This window comes from Stegostoma tigrinum, chromosome 10 (assembly GCF_030684315.1).
Source record: "Stegostoma tigrinum isolate sSteTig4 chromosome 10, sSteTig4.hap1, whole genome shotgun sequence".
Classification (NCBI taxonomy): Eukaryota; Metazoa; Chordata; class Chondrichthyes; order Orectolobiformes; family Stegostomatidae; genus Stegostoma; species Stegostoma tigrinum.
The window spans coordinates 27940816-27961076 of record NC_081363.1 but is presented as its reverse complement, the minus strand read 5'-3'; the positions used below and the strand labels follow the sequence as shown (position 1 = coordinate 27961076).

The 20261-nt window shown below is 38.0% G+C and overlaps 1 protein-coding gene across 1 annotated transcript in view; it reads left to right on the top strand.

The window, feature by feature from the left end:
• The window catches only part of cpsf2 (cleavage and polyadenylation specific factor 2), a 34130-nt gene that overhangs the window by 5339 nt on the left and 8530 nt on the right, over positions 1-20261 (top strand). Inside the window, exons 4-13 of the mRNA XM_048537506.2 lie at positions 407-512; positions 2027-2156; positions 2785-2900; positions 4606-4793; positions 11242-11532; positions 12365-12465; positions 13983-14183; positions 17135-17287; positions 17412-17637; positions 18987-19295. Of these exons, the coding sequence (XP_048393463.1) occupies positions 407-512; positions 2027-2156; positions 2785-2900; positions 4606-4793; positions 11242-11532; positions 12365-12465; positions 13983-14183; positions 17135-17287; positions 17412-17637; positions 18987-19295 (1821 nt within the window). The remainder of the gene's footprint in view (positions 1-406; positions 513-2026; positions 2157-2784; positions 2901-4605; positions 4794-11241; positions 11533-12364; positions 12466-13982; positions 14184-17134; positions 17288-17411; positions 17638-18986; positions 19296-20261) is intronic.

The following is a 20261-nucleotide window of genomic DNA, read 5'->3' as shown; positions in this document are numbered from 1 at the left end:
TCACCTCATCTTTACACTTGATCAAACCTTTAGTTCTCTCAGGACAGAGACTTGAAAGGAATTTGGGTATTTACATGTATATATTAGTCAATTAAAATATTCTAACTGATTAAAGATTGAACAGCATCTTAGGTTTGTTTAATACGCCCTCATCAGTGGTGTGTCCCTTTGATCTTTTACTTATAAAGTTCTGTGTCTGATGCTACCCTTCTCGCTAACATTTGAAGAAGGAGCGATGCTCCGAAAGCTTGTGCTTTCAAATAATCCTGTTGGATTATAACCTGATGCTGTGTGATTTCTGACCTTAATAAAAATATTTATTTTTGTTCATTTTCATTGTTAAAAGTATTAAGCTCATAATTTCCTCCTGGAAAATTACAAATAGATTTAATTTTTTTCCTCCAAGTCTCGACACAACACTGAAGAGTTCTCCTTGTTTACTTTGGATGATGTAGATGCAGCATTTGATAAGATTCAACAACTGAAATATTCCCAGATTGTTAACTTAAAAGGTATGTCCAAAATCAATTCACGATTAGAAATCCAGAAGTGATATTGATTAATGTTATCCAACAAATAATCGTAATTTTACATTGGTGATTTGGGTTGATGCCAGTGTGGAGTAGTAGCTGGATGACCAAGGGGTTCATGTCTCCATGTCCTGGGCCTACATGAGTTTTTAGCCTCAGTTGGATTGCTGAAGGTCTGTCATTCATCTCTTTCACCTGAGAACGAAAAAAAATGGACTTGTATTTGCATAAGTTTTTTTTAATGATCTCAGGATACCTCGGAGTACTTTACACACTATTATCTATTTTTGAGAAATAGTCACTGTTATATGCTAGGAAACACGGCAGCTAGGTTGCATACAGCCAGGTTCCTTAAACATCGATGTAATAATCATTAGATAACTTTCTTAAAAAAAAGGTTGGGTTGACAATGACTCCAAAGAGAATTCTTCATCAAATTCTGACAGGGGAACTTTTGCATCTGTCTGAGGGAACAGCTTTTAATGTCATGTACACAAGATGGCACCTCTGTACTTCGCGACCTGAGCGCACTGAAGTGACAGACTTGATTTTATGCTCAAATTTCTAGAGTTGGGCTTGAATCCACAACCTCCTGATCAGAGACAAGAGTGCTGCCAATAGCTATAGTTAACACAAAGAGCAGGAGGTAACATCTGAGTTTACTCAGAGTACTTCTCCACAGAATCTACTGATTTTTTTGAATTACATTGCAGCATTATCATAGACCTGAAACTGACTGACTTCTTGGCTACAGCATTTTTGTCAGAACATGAAAGCCTTCTTCTTTTGCCTTCTTTTCACCCCAGTGAAGATAGAAAATAATCCAAACATTATTTCAGATTAGTTAATAGAACTGATTTGCTCCACTCAGGCACAAAATGTGTGTGGTGAGGTTAGTAACAAATGCTTGATTTGTGCTTGGAGCTTGCTGGTATAAGAAAGCTTTCCAGACAACTGATGTGCACCCAAAATGGGCATGAGGGCTTTTACACATGTCAGTTAATTTCATGAACTCCTAAACAACTTTGAACGCACTGAGGAAAGCAGGGTATTCTGCAGTCCATTCAGAGACTTCCGGAGATGGCACCAATAATTTAATATTTTAATACCGTTATTTTGACCCGGGGCCTGGAGAAGCAGTAGTGCCAGTTTTGCAGTCGCACTGTGGAATATTGCCAGTCCTTCCATTTTTCACCTTAGCCTTTGCGCAGAGATTTCCCAAACTGAAGGAGCTGACCTCACGTGGATCCTAGTAAATGGGATGCTGTCTATGGAAGTATGACAGACACTGTGTGTTCAGAATTGGCAATACAGGGAGGCTCAATTTCTGTCAATCCTCGGATCTCACATTTTGTTCTCAGGCTTGAAGCATGCACTTAATTATATACTTGTAAGGAATGTGACAAACGCCTACTGCAACAAATATTTCAAAATGCAGTATGTAAACTGCTATCTTTCATATTCATATGATAACTTATTTTTCCTCTTTGTTCTAGGTAAAGGACATGGTTTATCCATAACTCCTTTGCCTGCAGGTCATATGATTGGAGGAACAATCTGGAAGATTGTAAAAGATGGAGAAGAGGAGATTGTGTATGCAGTTGACTTTAACCATAAGAGAGAAATGTGAGTATTTCAGCGCAGTAGCATGCAACATTTAATTCTTGCAAAACAACTGTCTACCACATTAGGTGGTAAGATCTTCAGCTTTCAAGAAAACTGAGGCTCAGCTGCATGAGGAGGAGTGTGCTTTGATAATAAATTGTCTATGAGATACAGGTCTGATTACTTTGTCTCTTCCTCTATAAGCCCCCAAATTTGTTGTACATACCCATTCTTCTTTTGCATGCTAGAAACAATGTTAGAATTTAGGTGGAAAAAAAATCCTCAACTGATCAGAAAGAAGATGCAATATTAACTGATATATGGCCTAGGAAACAAAATTAAACCTTAAAATATATTTTTCATAAATTATCAAGCAGTATAAGAAATAGCATTAAACCTTAAAATATGTTTGCCAAAAATTATCAAGCACTAGAATTATTTCTTTATCCTTTTGAACTGATCTTTTACTCTACATGGCTTTTGCATGCTATGCTGTTTCAATCAACACAGATCTTCATGAGATGACTGTTAACTAGTTTCCAGCTCAAAATCTGAAATGTTTCAACTTTGCAGGCACATGGCTGAAAAATGTCATACTCAGATATGTGCGTGGTACTGTTTACAAGCTAATTGTTTGTTTTTTTTTTAGCCATCTGAATGGATGTTCACTGGAAATGATTAGCCGGCCCTCATTGCTCATCACAGATTCTTTCAATGCGACCTATGTTCAGCCACGAAGAAAGCAACGAGATGAACAATTGCTCAGTATGTATCTCAGTAGCTGATGTTATAGAAGGGCTTACACCAAACACAGACCAGTACTATTGTCGCATTCAAAGAACTGGAGCACAGTTCAAATCTTTTCATGCTTGTAGACATAAGTTCGGTGGGACATAAGAGCAAAGTTCCTGGAAAAGCTTAGCAGGCCTGGCAGCATCCCTGAAGGAAAAAACAGAGTTAACGTTTTGGGTCTGGTGACCCTTCTTCGGAACAGATAGAGTTAATTATCTCTCCAACTGCTCTTCTCTCTCTTTAGGCTCTATCCTATTGTTTACTCCCTCACCCTTCCCCCTCTCTACTTTCTGCATATAAACTGAGCACCATCAGTTCTGAGGAAGGATCACTGGACCCGAAACGTTAAATCTGTTTTTTCATTCACAGATGCTGCCAGACATGCTGGGCTTTTCTAACAACTTTGTTTTTGTTCCTGACCTACGGCATCCGCAGTTCTTTCGGTTTTTATGTTGGACATGAGTGATTGTTTCAGGATACATGTTTTCTACTTAATTTTATTAAACAGGTGGATACTAAAAGTACCATTAAGTAAAAATGTGGCTGTTTTTAAGGCAAACAGCCCAAGTTCACACATTGATAGGTCTTGATGGAACGGTCATTGGGTGACTCCCACAGTCAGTTCTGGTGAACACATTGCATGTAAGTCAGCTCCTTGGGACTTCTAATTCGGACATGACGCAGTGTTTCCTTTATTCATTCATGGGATGAGGGTGTGGCTGGCTAGGCAGCATTTATTGTCTATCCCTACTTGCCCAAATGATAGTTAAGAGTCGGCCAAGGTGACATGGGTTTGAGTCACATGTAGGCCAGACCAGATAAAGTGGCAATTTCCTTTTCTAAGGGACATTAGTGAACCAGATAGGTTTTCTGATAATTGACAATGGATTCATGGTCATCATTAGAGTCTTGATTCCAGATATTTACTGAATTCAAATTCCACTGTCTGCCGTGGCGGAATTTGAACCTGGGGCCCTAGTACGTTATCTGGGTCTCTGGATTAACAATCCAGCAATAATACCACTAGGCCATCATCTCCTCTTTTGCCAATATTAAGTGGAATATCTAGACCATTTTTAGCAGGCACGATTGTGTTTGCCACTATTTTAGTTTAACGCTATTAAGAGTGGAATACCTAAGCCATTTTTTGTGGGCAATATTCTTTTGCATTCTTTGCTTCAATTTTCCACTTCTGCCATGTTTAAATTCATTTCGGACCCGTATCTCTCCTTACGTTGGTGTTTCCTATTCTAAAACTATGGTGTGCTGGTTTCTTCTTTCCTAGTTAGAAATTGTATAGTGCCATCAATAATCTTGAGACATTTTTTGAAAATGCAGTTTTTTTTTTACATTTCCCAATTAAATGGTGGCAGAGCAGAAGGGGCAGATGACAGCAAAACTAGGGGCTAAATGAAAGGAAAAAGTAACAAGCAATCTGTTCTCTGTTTCCACGTGTGCTGTCTTGGGACAAAAGAGTTCTTTGTACACATGAAGGTTGAGTAATGACTACATGAAGCATATCTGAATATATTTGGGTGTTTCTAAATTGGACAAACATGTATGCTATACATGTGACCTTTTTAAAGTTTAATTCAGCAAGTTAAAAGATTAACCATTGCTTTATTGCAATAGAAGCATTGTCATTGTTTGTTTTTCTTCACTTGTTTTTCCCTTGCAGCCAATGTTCTGGAAACTTTACGTGGTGATGGCAATGTGCTAATTGCCCTGGACACTGCAGGCAGAGTGCTGGAGCTAGCTCAACTTCTCGACCAAATCTGGAGGACAAAGGATGCTGGGCTAAGCGTCTATTCTCTTGCTTTACTTAATAACGTTAGCTATAATGTAGTGGAGTTTTCTAAATCTCAGGTTTGTCTAGAAGTTTTTATCTCAGTTCTGTTTCTAGCTAATTCTAACTAACCGTTGCTACTTTTACAAATTCATGAATCCATGTGTCATTGATTCGAGAAGCTTTTGAGTCAAAGCTCAGTTTCTGACTTCACTCTTTAAAAAATGTTGGATTGAAATGTAAAGGTTGTCATATTTTTAGTAAGGCTAGTATGCAGATCGTGGAAAATGTTTTAGGTAAAACTTATCTACCACTAACCTAACCGGTGAGAAAATTTGCAAATCAGAAGTGCAAAGGGATCTGGGAGTGTTGGTCCAGGACTCTCTACAGGTTAACTTGCAGGCAGAATCCGTAATTAAGAAAGCAAATGTAATGTTGTCGTTTATTTCAAGAGGGTTGGAATATAAAAGCGGTGATGTGCTTCTGAGGCTTTATAAGGCTTTAGTTAGGCCCCATGTAGAATACTGTGTCCAGTTTTGGGCCCCACACCTCAGGAAGGACATACTAGCCCTGGATCGTGTCCAGCGGAGATTCACACGGATGATCCCTGGAATGGTAGGTTTAGCGTATGATGAACAGCTAAGGATCCTGGGATTGTACTCATTAGAGTTTAGAAGGTTGAGGGGAGATCTAATAGAAACTTACAAGATAATGTATGGTTTAGAAGGGGTGGACGCTAGGAAGTTGTTTCCGTTAGACGGGGAGACTAGGACCCGTGGGCACAGCCTTAAAATTAGAGGGGGTAAATTTAAAACTGAAATGAGACGACATTTCTTCAGCCAGAGAGTGGTGGGCTTGTGGAATTCATTGCCGCAGAGTGCAGTGGATGCCGGGACGTTGGATGCCTTCAAGGCAGAGATCGACAAATTCTTGATCTCAAAAAGAATCAAGAGCTACGGGGAGAGTTCAGGGAAGTGGTGTTGAAATGCCCGTCAGCCATGATTTAAATGGTGGAGTGGACTCGATGGGCCGAATGGCCTTACTTCCACTCCTATGTCTTATGGTCTTATGAAAACTAATAATTTAGGTTAGGATATTTAATGTTCAGCTGTTCAACTTGAAATACCAATTGGAGAATTTGAATGTCAGCTCTTTCTGAGTAAATGGCATTAATTGATTTGTGTTGAACGTGAAGAACAAATTACTATTGATGTTCACTTTCTGCCCATTACTGAAAATTAATATTTTACAGAAACAAATAATGCCTTGCTTCCAACTTTAAATAGAATTGCTTTTGAAAATATAGATATAAGGGGAGGTGATGGTGTGGTGGTATTGTTATTGGACTAGTAATCCAGAGATTTAAGCAAAGATCTAGGAACCTAGTTTGTATCCAACCTTGGCAGATGGTGGAATATGATTTCAATTAAAAAAATCCAGAATCAAAATGTTAATAATAACCATGAAACCATTGTCCATTATTGTAAAAACTCATCTGGTTCCCTCATGACTGCCATCTTTACTTCGTCTGGCCTACATGTGGCCTCCAGAGCAATGTGGTTGTCTCTTGACTGCTTTTGAACTGGCCAAGCAAACTACTTTATTGTATCAAAACCACAGAAAAGTCTCAAAGGAATTAAATTGGTTGGGTGTGAAATGACAATGACCTACTTAGCCCTACCGGTCCTGCAAAGTCCTCCATACCAGCATGTGGGGCTGTTGCCACATTTGGGAGAAATTGGTCACAGATTAGTTAGGCAGTAGCCTGACATAGTCACAGTTATGATATTGCCCCATACAGATGATGTCGTAGAGCTCTATCACCAACCTTGGGGCTGTCTGCTTGGTGGCAAAGCAAAGATTGTACACCACTGTGGCACTATCAGGAGCTGGTTGCCTTAAGAATCATCAACATTGAATATGGACACCATGACATCAAACCAAGCATGGGAAAAGATCTCCCTGATTACCATGTACTACACCTCTTCGGTTAATGAATCAGTACTTTTCCATGTTGCACACAACTTGGAGCAAGCACCGAAGGAGGCAAGAGTGCAGAATCTACTCTAGGTGAAGAACTTCAATGTTCATCAATATAAATGGCATGGCAGCACCGTTCATGACTGAGCTGGCCACATCCTAAAGCACATAGATGCTGCACTGTGTCTAATAGTAGCTAGTGGTGAAGAAACTGACAAGATGGAAAGACGTACTTGACCCCATTCATCACCAGTTCACTTGCTGCAGAAGTGTCCATGGAATATTGATAAGAGTGACTATGCATAGTTCTTCGGAATATGGAAGACCTGTATTCACATAAAGGATACTTGCCATCATATTACATGGCACTGCCACTGTGCTAAATGGGATAGATTTTGAATCTAGCAATTCAAAACTGGACATTCATGAGACATTTGGACCATCAGCAGAACTGTACTGAAACGTAATATGCACCCTTATCCCCCACTCAGCCATCACTGTGGGGCACTGTGGGCCATTACTAGCCGTGACGTTGTCATCTGCATAATTGAATATCGTTGTTCACCTCAAGAATTCTGGGCCACTCATCCTGGATTCTGTGGGTCCTTGTGTGGCTGATAACTGTGATCTTCAACTGCAGAATTGGCAGATGTTTCTGAAAGGTGGAATTGGTCCTTAGCCTCGAGATCGTTGGCATTCCTTTCTGCAGTTCCTTTGCTGTACTTCCTCATGCTGCTGAATGTTTGCAAGGAATTGAGTTCCTTAAAACAGTAGTTTTGTTGAAATTAGTTTCTAATGAACTGATGTCTGCCATATATTGACAGCTATGTTACATTTATTTGAGGAAAGCCTTCAGGAGTTCTTCCTTTGTCCTCTTCTCATTCAAGTGCCTTCCTGAACTGGGTGAAGGAAATTTGCTTTAGTAGTTAGCAATTGAGCATCCCAAGCAAGTGGCCAACTCAGCAAAGGTTGGTTTCGGATGATCACAGCCTTAATGTGGTGCTGTTAGTTGCTTCAAGGATCTTGATGTTAATGTGGCTAGCCTCCCAGTTGTTGCAGAGAATCCATCTCAATGACGTTAATCGTACTTCTGAAGGGTCTTGAGGAGGCATCTATGTAGTCCAGGTTTTGGAACCACATAGAAGAGCCAGAAGGATGATTGTCTTGTACACACAGATCTCGGTACCAGCACTGATATCACAATGATTGAAGACATGGCTTAGGCATCCGAGGAAAGTGCTTGCAGATCAGATGCAATGTTGAACCTCTGCATCAATGTCAGTCTTAGATGACAGGTAGTTTCTCAGATAGGGGAAATGCTCCCACTTTGGAGGATTTCTCTATTGATCTTAATAGAGAGATGGACCAGAATTATACCTGGGACAAGTTGATATACGATTTGAATTTTCTTGAGGTTGAGGCTGAAACCAATTCTTCGAATGCTTCTGTGAAAGTATTAAGTGAGGCTTGAAGATTGATTTCCGAGAGAGCTGAGATGATGTTGTCATTTGCACAGTGAAGTTCTTCAAACGAGATTCGTGCTGTTTCTCCTTGGATTTCAACCGGTTGACGTTGCAAAGTAGCCTCTCCATCCTGTGAACAATGTCCTCAAACTGGGAAGCTTGTTCATGATAAAATGAAGAATGGTACCGATGAAGATGCAGAAAAGGCTAAGAGTGATGACACATCTCTGCTTAACCTCTTCCTTGACCTCAAAGGATTCTATCATACTATCACTGAGGACTGTTGCTGTCATCTAGTTGCGGACAAGGAGGACGTTGATGAATTTCACTGGACAGCTGGCCATTGACAGGATCATCCATTGCACTTCCTGATTGACTAAGTCAAAAACCTTGATCAGGTTGATGAAGGACATGTAGATTATTGGTCAGAAGCCACGTTGTCTTTCAAGAAAGATTTCATCAGAGATTTGAGAAGGCACCTGGCAAGGTTTTGGGCAATGATCTTCCTGGCAATGGAGAATACAGAGGTTCTTCGGTGTTCCCACAGTCCACTTGTCTCCTTCCTTGAAGACGGTGGTGATGGCAGCATCCCTGAGATTGACAGAGGTTTCTTTGTCCCAGATTTTCATAAACAGTTGATGGTGATCACAAGTAAGCCCTGGCCCTCCAAGTTTGAAAACTCCTGCTGGAATCCTGACTTACTCCTGCAGCTTTTGTTTTCTTCAAGTGTCTAATGGTTTGAGCCCAGGGGTGTCGAGTTTGTTAATTGCCTTGGTAGCAGTGAAGAAGCCCTGGCTGTTGTGCTTGTCAGCAAGTAGTTGCAGCTCCTTAGCTTTCTCACTTCACCATGGTTCTTAATTTTCACAGTCTTTCTTTGTAACTCTGCCATTGCTGTTTCATGGGTTCCCCACTTTGTCTCACTGATGATGTTGTTTTGCCAGACATAGAGAGCTTACCTCCTCTTATTGATGAGATTTTGGATAATGTGATCATTCTCATCAAACCAGCGCTGGTGTTTCCCGGTCTTGTAGCCATTAGTTTCCTCAAAGCATGCGATGTCTTCAGCTCTTTCCAAATTTCCTCACACCATTAAGATGAGCACTTTGGTGTTTTTAGTGAAGACATCGTTGGAAGTTCGCTTGCCCCTGGAAGCTGCGCAATGTTGACTTTTTTTTTGAACTGTTTCTTCTTCTGCTGGTTATTCTGGTGGCATTTGTGAGACATGGAGGAGCAGATGAGCTGGTAGACCAGTTACTGGTCATTGCTTTGGCAATGATGACATCCTTTAGGTCTCAGAATATCAAACTTCTCAGCTTGGTGGAAGAGTGTGTTGGAGATGACCAGCTGGTGTTCCACACATTAGATAAGCAGGAGAATTGTGTTGGAGTTGCAATTCCTGACTCATTTGTTTGATAGTTTCTTTCCAGTTTTGATGAGTTTGTTCTTGATAGCGAATTCTCTTTCATATGTCCTGGGTTGACCCTCGGGTTCTTCCTCTCCAGAAGAAGGTGTAACCACCATCTTCTTCCCTCAGCTGCCCTTCACTTACTCCTCGAATCTTCTGCAGGGCAACAGTATCAAGGTTGACGTGACTGAGCGCATGGACAACAAGGCAAATTCTTTGTTTCAGACAATTGTTTCACTTATTTTCCATGAGGGTTTGTATGTTCCACATTCTGAGATTGAGTTTCACTTCAATTTTTAGGCTGCAGATAGATGAGCCCACAGGATATGGTGTTGGGTTGATGCCATGTTGGTGACAGAACATACCATTTTTAAGGCACCTTTTCTAGTCTATTCCCCAAGTCAGTTAAGCAGAATGGATCCTGAAGAGGGCTGCTTAGTCATGAAGACAGCTGCCAAAGTGCTGTCCTGTTCCTATTCCAAGAGCAAAACAACTGGGTCAAACTCAATTGCCAACATGCTGGTCTGAAGCTAGGGAATTCTGTATCTTTCAATCCTGTCCCTGTCACCTCTCAATGTTCGCTGCAGGGCTTGTGTTGTATGTAATGTGGGATTAATTCCTCTAGGTAGACACCTTTTGGGACATCTTTTAATGTGGGAATGCTATTGCACATTAGTAGACATGGTCCTTGACGGAAAGTTGATCTTGTTCCAGGGGTAAGGAAACCTTGATCACCGTGGATCTCCCTACTGCAATCTTCTTCTGTTGTCTCAGCCATTGATATTACATGAATATCTTTGCCTGAATTGTTGTTAAGGACTTGTTTCAGATTGAACTTTGTTTTTCTTCTTCCCTTCCGTCCTTACCATGGTGGATGGCCCTGCCAGGACTGAGAATTCCTGATGGTATTGCTTTTGGGATCACCACAGCAAAGTGCCACTCTAGAGAAAGGGTCAAGAGCAAGAATTATATTCAGTCACAACCTCTATCCGCATGACCTGGCATTTCCCCCACTCTACCATTCTCACCAAACAAGTGGATCCAACACTAGATATATTAAGAGTGCATGATAGTAAGCCTGGAGCAGCACTGGGCATTCCTCTTTTTGAGGTGCTCATCTCAGTGATACGACACCACAGGACAACTTGCATGTCAAACATTTAAGCAATGAGATGAGATCTAATCTCTGCAGTTCTGTTGCTTCTTATCATGAATGGTGGCGGACAATTAAGCAATTTATTGGACAGGAAGTTTTGCTATCAACACTTACTTGTAAGCGGATTTGACTCCCACTTTTTAAATGTTCCCACAATAATAGTAGCTTTCTTTTAATATGTAATGATTATCTTCTTTGCAACACTTGTATGTCGTGACCAGTTTGGTTTAGTTACAAAGATCTGATTCTGATCAGTAACCTTAGTTTGGAAACCTTTTTTTCAAACCTTACTTGACTGCTATTAAACAACATGTTGGAACATTCTTTTGATTAAAATAAATCTTGTGAGCACTCTTATGTGCAACAGTCTACAATCATCCTGTTATCAAAATAGCCAATCTGTTCTACTCAAGTTCTGCTATCAATATTCACCTCTAATGAAGTTTATTGATGTAGAATTAGGACAATGATAAAAATACTGATCTTCTTTCCCTTCTAATGATATGATATTTCTTTAATTTTAGGTGGAATGGATGAGCGACAAGTTAATGAGATGTTTTGAAGACAAGCGAAACAATCCCTTTCAGTTTCGTCACCTTTCTTTGTGCCACAGCCTATCAGACCTGGCCAGAGTGCCCAGTCCAAAGGTTGTATTGGCCAGTCAGTCAGACATGGAATGTGGGTTTTCACGTGATCTTTTCATACAATGGTGTCAGGATCCAAAAAATTCTGTGATTCTCACTTACAGAACGACACCTGGAACACTGGCACGATACTTGATAGACAATCCTAACACCAAAAAAATGGATATAGAGGTAAGAATGCAGTGACAAATGCATTGGCTTCATATTGGAGACATTGAAGTCGTGTGGATAAAACGTTCTTCGGCGTAATAGAATCAGATTGGAAATGAATGAAGTAATTTACATTGAGTAATAACATTTATATTCAAAAATTGATAAATAAACTGGAATGGATGTTTTTCTGGGTTTACCTGGGCCTGCACCTTTGTTTGAAAGAGCATAAAACAACCTGCACTCTCAGGTTTTCCTCAGTGATTATTTGGTAGTTACATGGCAGCAAATGGGGTGTCTTGCATTCTGGAAAATATGTTTCTTGTGCTCTGTCGTCTTTTAATGGTCCACCTGATGATGTGAGCTCACTATTTGGAGAATTGTTGCCAAAATCTACATTCCATTCAACAGCCTGGAAAATCAGTGCCTTGTGCTGGTTGGAGGTAGAATTTTCTAAATATCTTACCCATCATTCTGTACTGGCTTTACATTTATCCATTTTTTATTTTAAAGTGCTTTGTTATGGTTAATGTAGCATTGAATAAGAAGCATTAAATATATTATTTAAATATTGTAATAAGGGAGCTTCAAACAATATACTCCTGTATACATATTTTTAAACAATTAAATGCAGCTCGTTGATTGTGAGAGCGAAAATTGTTTGGTTATGTGGGAACAAACTGAATTTTAAGGTCGGTCTTTAAGAGTCCAAATTTGAATTTTTTAATTGGGGTTCCATTATGACTTGATCAATTAGAAGTTTGAGCATCTGATTAAAAAAAATTTGTGTGGTGAAGTATGTAATAATTTCTGGGTCACCTTTCACTGTGATGTTTTAATCTTTCACCAATAGATTAGACGTCGTGTAAAATTAGAAGGGAAAGAATTGGAAGAGTATCTAGAAAAAGAAAAGCTCAAGAAAGAGGCAGCTAAAAAGCAGGAACAAGAGAAGGAGTGAGTAGACGGGATGTAAAAATTGACGAAGTTGGGGTTTGGATTGCTTTTTATTTTGCTTGCTGTCTGAGGATAAAATGTGGAACATTTGCAGGTGATGTGTTGGTAATCTTTCAGTTGTCAGTGAAAATTCCATAATTGTAGGACATTTGGCCTTACATTAATCCAAAAGAATAAACAAATATAAAATGAATGCGCAAAGCATGTAAAATATACCCTGTCATTGCTTTTCTGCCTCACTTAGGCGCTAAGCATTTTTCACCTGTAACAAGGCTGAGAAAATTATCAAGGAAAATTTCTGTCTGGTATTGAGGTTATTATTATTGGACTAAGGTCACTACTGTTATTCATGGTCTGTGTGGTGATGGCACAGAATTTACACAGCTCCAATTCTGAGACTAAATGCATTGCAGGAAGAAACACCTACTAGTTTAAACAACACTGTGAATAGCTGTGAACTAAAATTTTTGTTTTCTACTGATACTTTAAGATATTGTACTTCTATTTCTGAGTTTTTGAAACGGTAATTTTTTTGAATCACATGTTTAAAGAATTATGTTGCAAAGTTCTGACTTGGTATGGCTACAATTTATAACCAGCTTTGACACAAAGATATTAGACAGTAAAAAGGTCATAATTGTCCTTGAAAAATTGGATTGCATATCTTTTCTAATACTTTGTAAAGCTTTGAGGTACACTTCTCTTCAATACTTTAAATGTTTAATTCATTGTGACTCAAACTAATCATCAAATTTTGAGTGCATGATCAAATAGATTTTTTTGAATACTTGGCTGAACTTTATGTTGCAAAGATAAAATACGAATGCGAAACACCCACAAGCATCATCAAATCCATTGTTTTCACAGCATGTACCTCAGTTAATCACCTTCAGAGTAAGTTCTGCAGATTGTTTCCTGTTCCTCACATTAGCCAGGTGAATTTCAATAGCTCTCCAAGTGTACCTCCATTATTGAGACCTGACTGTTCCATTCATTATCGTTGTAAAAGAACTAAAGCTGTCTGTTATACATAACAAAATTTGAGGTTGCCTCAATTCCAAAGATAATGTACCAGTAAATTATGCTGCCACTAATGAGACATTGTGATATATTGAAGACATTATGGTGCTACCTAAATGTTATTACTTTCCGTACAGCAAGAAAGACTTCCAACATTGTTCTTTGTATAATGTACAGGGTTTTTTCCCGAATCATTGTAAAACTACAGATAAGCATTAATAGAAAATTAGACTTTGCATTGGGTAACAAGTAAGTGTAGGTGGAATTCTTTAAACAAAAATCCACTGTTTTAGCGTTAGTTTAAGCTGCAGTGACCAGTGGACATTTATTTGTTTGGAACTAAATTAATAGATTATAAAAGCAAAATGTTGCCGACACTGGAAATCTTAGGTAAAACAAGAAAATGCTGGAAGTAATAAAGTTGAAATATTTCTCCCTATAGTTGCTTGATTTGTGGAGTAAATTAATAGTTGTCTTTGATTTTTTTTCCCCTGTAGACGAGATGTTGACTCTAGTGATGAGAGTGATGTTGAAGAAGACATGGACCAGCCTTTGACTGGAAAAACCAAACATGACCTCATGATGAAAAGCGAGAGCAGTCGCAAAGGAAGTTTTTTCAAACAGGCTAAAAAATCATACCCTATGTTCCCTGCAGCAGAGGAGAGAATGAAGTGGGATGAATACGGAGAAATAATAAGGTATCTTGAATAAATCTAACCTAAAGGGGCTGTACTCTTCATAAAAAGAACTTCTGGCAAACTTTAATTCAAAATTTGAAAGCTATTTAATATGCAGTGTCTGTAAATAAGTCAAGATGCTACACAAATGTGATGTTCCAAATTTCTTGTGCAAAAAGCTTGTGTTAGTATAACACAGCGTGGAGCTAGAGAAATGCAGCAGGTCAGGCAGCATCAGGGGAGGGGGGCAAGTTGACGTTTCAGGTTAACTTTCTGAAGAAGGGTCCCGACCCGAAACGTCAACTTTCCCCCTCCTCTGATGCTGCCTGGCCTGCTGTGTTCCTCCAGCTCCACACTGTGTTATCTCTGACTCCAGTATTTGTGAGCAATTGGCTCCAGTTCTACCTTTTATCTTTTGGCCCTCTGGAATATAACATAAAGGAAACAGTTTGTTGGTACGTTTGAAGCAGATGAAGATTCAGTGTCATTGTGATTAGCATTAATTCTCAAATGGTTTGAATGGCCTCCTGTGCAATCATTACATGGAAAAATGAAATTATGAAATTGCTGTAGAATGGGATTGGGTACCTGCACTACAGTCACACAATACTCATAACAAAAAAAATTTTCACTGACCCTTTATACTGCAATTTTTTGCCTGCAGTATTTTCTTGCCAGCACATATTTTTAGTGCATTTTGTCATTCTTAACCACATGATGGCAGTATATGCTGGTTTGCTATATAAGGATAGCTCTTTTCTAAATTTATTCCCTACAGCATATTTTCATTTGCATTCTATTTGTAGAATTCTGGATGTGGATTATTCCTGAACTACAGAATTTTAAAAGCAATATCAGTTGCAAAAATTTTGATGATGGCGAAATTAACCATTTAAATAAATAGACTTGGACCTACACTTACTTTCCTGTGGTTCACTAAATGTTGATTTTTATTTTTACAAATTTACATAATAATTGTAGCGTAACAGTCCATTGTTTAATGTCTTAAACCATGTTTCCAGCTAATTCAGAACCTGGACCCTTAAGTAGTCAAGAAGTGTGCATTACTGGATCGCCTTAATTCTTTCAGGCAAAATTTCAGTGCTGTGTTGCAGAAATCACTAATATATGTTGTGACATTATTAACTTGCTTTCCCTTTGCTTAATTCTGGATTTGAATCAGCTGCTTAGCTGGTATCATATTCATCCATGTCATGGTTTGTGCCTTGGCTTACAAATACTTACGTCACACTACTACTGAGTAGTAGTTTCCTTGGCAAATGCACTAGCAACCACACTTAACTGTGATAAACACTAGGTTTTACAGATGTGAACTGCTTCGACAGTGCATATTTTAGATTAGTTGATTTGTTTTGAATACAAAGTCAAAAATAAGGCTTTGCCATGAATATTTGTTATTGGGAGATATCTGTGTATAACTGTTTTATGTACAATGTATGTAATCCTTAAGCTACTTCTGGAGAGACTATCAATGCTGAGGCATTGTGGCATTTACTTTAACCTGTTAGATTTGTAAAAGTCATTTCACTATTAATATCTATAATGAATTACTGGTTATGTTCTACTATTAATATTTGGTTAGTTTATTCTTACATTTATCTTTCTGAGGCATCAGTCACTAAAACGAAAGAACTAGGAATTGGATTTGTGACCTGAAAAATATGTCCTCATTCTATACCATTGTCTTGCTTTCTTGTATTTTTTGATACTCTGTTAGTCAATTTTTAAAGTATTTTTAAAACATGCTTATTTAGAGCAGAAAACCCATAAGAAGTGGAATTACACTCTCCCTGCTAAATATATTCGTGATGTTCTGCTGTATGTTACAAAATGTTACTTGCAGTCAACATAGCAATTGTTGGTGCAATAAATGCAGACAGTTTGAAAACCTTTGAGCATTCAAAGCTGCAGCGCCTTTAATATTCAACATCCTGTGGATCTTCAATTTTTCAATAAAAGCTATATGAATATACTCCATAAAACATAAAAGCTATTATTTTCTGGTAAATGTACAAGATCATCTGTAGAATTATAACTTGCACATTGTTTTAAAAGTAAGCATACTTTGGCTGGCTTTTCTCTGATCCGACTGTTCCCCTTTATTCTGTGACTGCAGTTAGGAGCAGAATTATGATGCTTTTGCACTCAGTCTCTGTTCCGTGATTTGCCATTTTTCCCCCACCCACACCCTCCTTTATTTTGCTGTACTTAAAACAATGAACATTGTGGAGATGGACTAGAGAGGTGTAGGGCTGTTACCTGATTGACAACTGTTGGGCAATGTAGAGCCCCCTCACTTCCATACAATACACCCTTCCTCAAAATCCTAACAATGCTCCTTTTCATTCTTGCAAACTACTGTTCCACTTCCAATCTCCTTTGCTACTCCAGAACCTTAGAATATGTGGCCATATGAGTCCTGCTGTTGCAACTGAAATAGTGTAATCAAAAGCAGAAAATACATGCTCTGTGATTGTAAGTGGGCATATTGTTTCATCCTCCTCCTGGACCCATGTGCAACCCTTGACACAGTCACTTTCTCCAGGGCCTTCCAAATACTTTGATCAAGATTTTAATTGATCTTATTAATATTTCATTTTTCTTTTTACATCTGATTCATTTTAACTTTTCTATGGCAGCATCTTGGCCAATCAGTGTTGACTTGCCAACCAATCAGCAACCTTTTCTCCTGTAGTAGAAATTGTTGCAATTGTTTGAAATATGGTGTACTTGCACAGATAGAAGATGAGAAATTTCAGCAATATTCAATTTCTGTACTAAGTGACTATATTTCTTGTTGTAGATAATTGACTTTTCTTCTCGCGAACATTTTTTTTAAATGAAAACATTTCAATATTCTAAATGATACCTGTAAAAACCAATGTGAAATCCAAAATAGAGCTACCTCCTCTTGTGCTCCCCTGTTGTTTATTGTTAATACCTTATTTCAGAGCTGAGGATTTTTTGGTTCCGGAACTTCAAGCAGCAGAAGAAGAAAAGAGCAAGCTCGATTCTGGTCTGAGTAATGGTGAGGAGCCTATGGATCAGGATTTATCTGATGTTCCAACAAAGTGTATCTCAGCTTTAGAAACCGTAGAAATCAGGTCAGTAAGATTGTTTGTTTTTTTTTTAATGTTTGAAGCTGATAAGCCTTGCACAAGATTCTGCTTCTTCTTCCACTAAGGTGAAATATATTAGATCATCAAGTAACTTGCCTCCTCCTTACAGAGCCAGGGTGACATATATTGATTACGAAGGACGCTCAGACGGTGACTCTATTAAAAAAATTATTAATCAGATGAAACCCCGACAGTTGATCATTGTTCATGGGCCTCCAGAGTCCAGCCAAGATCTGGCTGAATCGTATAAAGCATTTGGTGGAAAGGACATTAAAGTTTACACACCAAAACTTCAAGAAACAATAGATGCTACCAGTGAGACGCATATCTATCAGGTAATACAATTTGACAGTTATGTATAATTACTGGCTGTACAGATGTCTGCTGTTAACCCAATTTCAAATGAATACGTAGGTGGGATAATGATTTCTCAAAATTGACATTTTAAATTAGCTGCTGAATTCGCTCCCTATTTTGGAAGTTTAGCGTGTGATTGGCTGATAACTATTTGGCAGTTCTAAGGTGCAGCATTAAACCGAAGACCTGTTAACTTGTGTAGGTGTGACAAATATATTCTAAGTTTTTACTCAAAGCAGAACAGTTCGTTCTTCCAGAGTTTTGTCTATCCTTTATCTGTTTGCCCAACACTACTAAAAACCATGAAGTAACTATTCACTTTTTACTGTTTTGGGCATTCTTGATTTGGCTGCCTTACTTGCTTAGTCATTTTTAAAGTGAAAGCACTGCTGTTATTTGGCTATGAATTGTTTTGGAAGTTTCAATGAAGCTAAAAAAAAGAACAATTTATTTTCTCTGTGATTGTTTTTTAATACATTTGGAAATAACAGGACAATTTCTTGTTCACCTGAGTCCAGAACTAGAAAGTACGAACACGTTTTCAACATAGCTGTTGCTTTAAAACATTTTATTAAAGAATCAGTTAGGTAATTGATTATATCTTCAATCTTTTGGAAAGATAGTTTGTATATAAGATTCTCTAATGTGATGGAAAATACCACTAATTTGCACCTTCAAATAGCAACACACAGTCTTTAATGAATGTCATTTATAAATTTAGCATCTTGTTATAGCAGCAGCTTCAATTCTTTGGAACTATGCCAGAAGCACTAAATATTTCTACACATTAATTTTATGTGAAGTCAAGGTTTGATGTTTTCCGAAGAAAATTATGGCAACACAAGTAGTAAGCTGCTTAGCAGTTAACAAATTAAAGCATTGAGATTGTTAGCTCTGAATTTACAATTTTATTCTTTGACTAAATCTATTAACATGAGGGCCCCAAAACCATAGGTGAAAGCACAAAGTAATCAGTGAAACAAATGTTTTGTTGCTCATTTTTTTGACGTTATAAAATTTTTTTTATATTATTAATGGATAAAAAACATTCAGAAGTACATGGTAAATTATCTCTGGAAGAACTAAAGAAGTTAAAATATTTAATTATTCTGATCAATATAAATTCTGTGCTACCTTTCAGTTGCATTTCAAAAGAGTTTTGATACATATTTAATAAGAAAATGTTATATTCTGAATCAAAGTATAATGGTTTCCTTCACATTGATAAATTGTGACATTTATCGTTATACAGAGATGACGGGCTGAATGGCCAACTGTGCCATGTTATTCTATGATTTTCTAATATACGGATATTTCATTTTCACAGGTTAGACTAAAAGATTCTTTGGTCAGTTCTCTACAGTTCTGTAAAGCAAAGGATGCAGAGTTAGCTTGGATAGATGGTGTTTTGGACATGAGGGTATCAAAGGTTGATACAGGGGTCATTCTGGAAGAGGGTGAGTTAAGAGAGGATGAAGAAGGAGAAATGCAGGTTGATGCTCCCTCATCTACACATAACTCTGACCAAGTTTCAGCTCAGCAAAAAGCTATGAAGAGCCTTTTTGATGATGATGAAAAAGAGACCAATGAAGATCTTGATGTAATTCCCACACTGGAACCATTGTCACCAAATGAGGTATGGAAATTAAATTGAGATATTTATTTGTTATTCATTCGTTGGATGTGGGTGTCACTGGCAAGGTGAGCATTGAGTCTGTGGTGATGAGCTGCTAGCTTGTACTGCTGACACCATGGCATGAAGGTATTCCTTCAGTGATGTCAGTAGAGTGTTCCAATATTTTAGCCCAGCTGCAAGGAAGGAACAGCATTATTTCCAAGTCTGAATGATGTCTGACTTTCAGGGGAATTTGCAAGGATCATTGTTATTGTGTACATTTTACCCTAGTCTTCCTAGAGATTATGGGTTTAAGAGGTGCATTCACGGGTCCCAGATATTAACTTTACTAGAGATCAGACCGTAATCAAGGTTGATTTGACTTTGTAAGTTTTGGGACTTGTTTTTTTTTAATAAAATTAATAAGTCTTAATGGTAAAAACCAAGATTTTTTTATATGAAATGCATATTGACATTTAAGTACTACAGTTACTCAATTAATCATCCATTATCTGTAATAAAATATAGACTGCAGTATTATTATCCTGGACTTAAAAATATTTCTCTTGCACAGACCATATGAAACGATCTACCAATCAAAGCTCTAGGAACAGGAAAAATTCATAATCCTGGGTCTAAAGAAGTATAACTCAAAATAAATTTATATTCCCAACATACACAACCATAGTTCATTAAACTTTGGAACTCTCAACCTTAATTTTGATCCATAATAAAATTTTCATTTGACAGTTAGAAGCCAGTAATTGGTACGAAATGAAGTAAATAGGTTTTTTTTATTCTTATACATGTTTAAAAAAACACCTGAGGCAGAACAAAGCTGATTTGGAAGCACACTTCGATTGCCCCACTTTGAAAGAGAAAGCCTTGTATTAGTTCCAATTAAATGTCAAGATATGTTACTGATCGAGACATTTGATGTTGAGGGCATCCTATTGATGACTTTCCTTTGTTTCTCCCCTCTTGAAT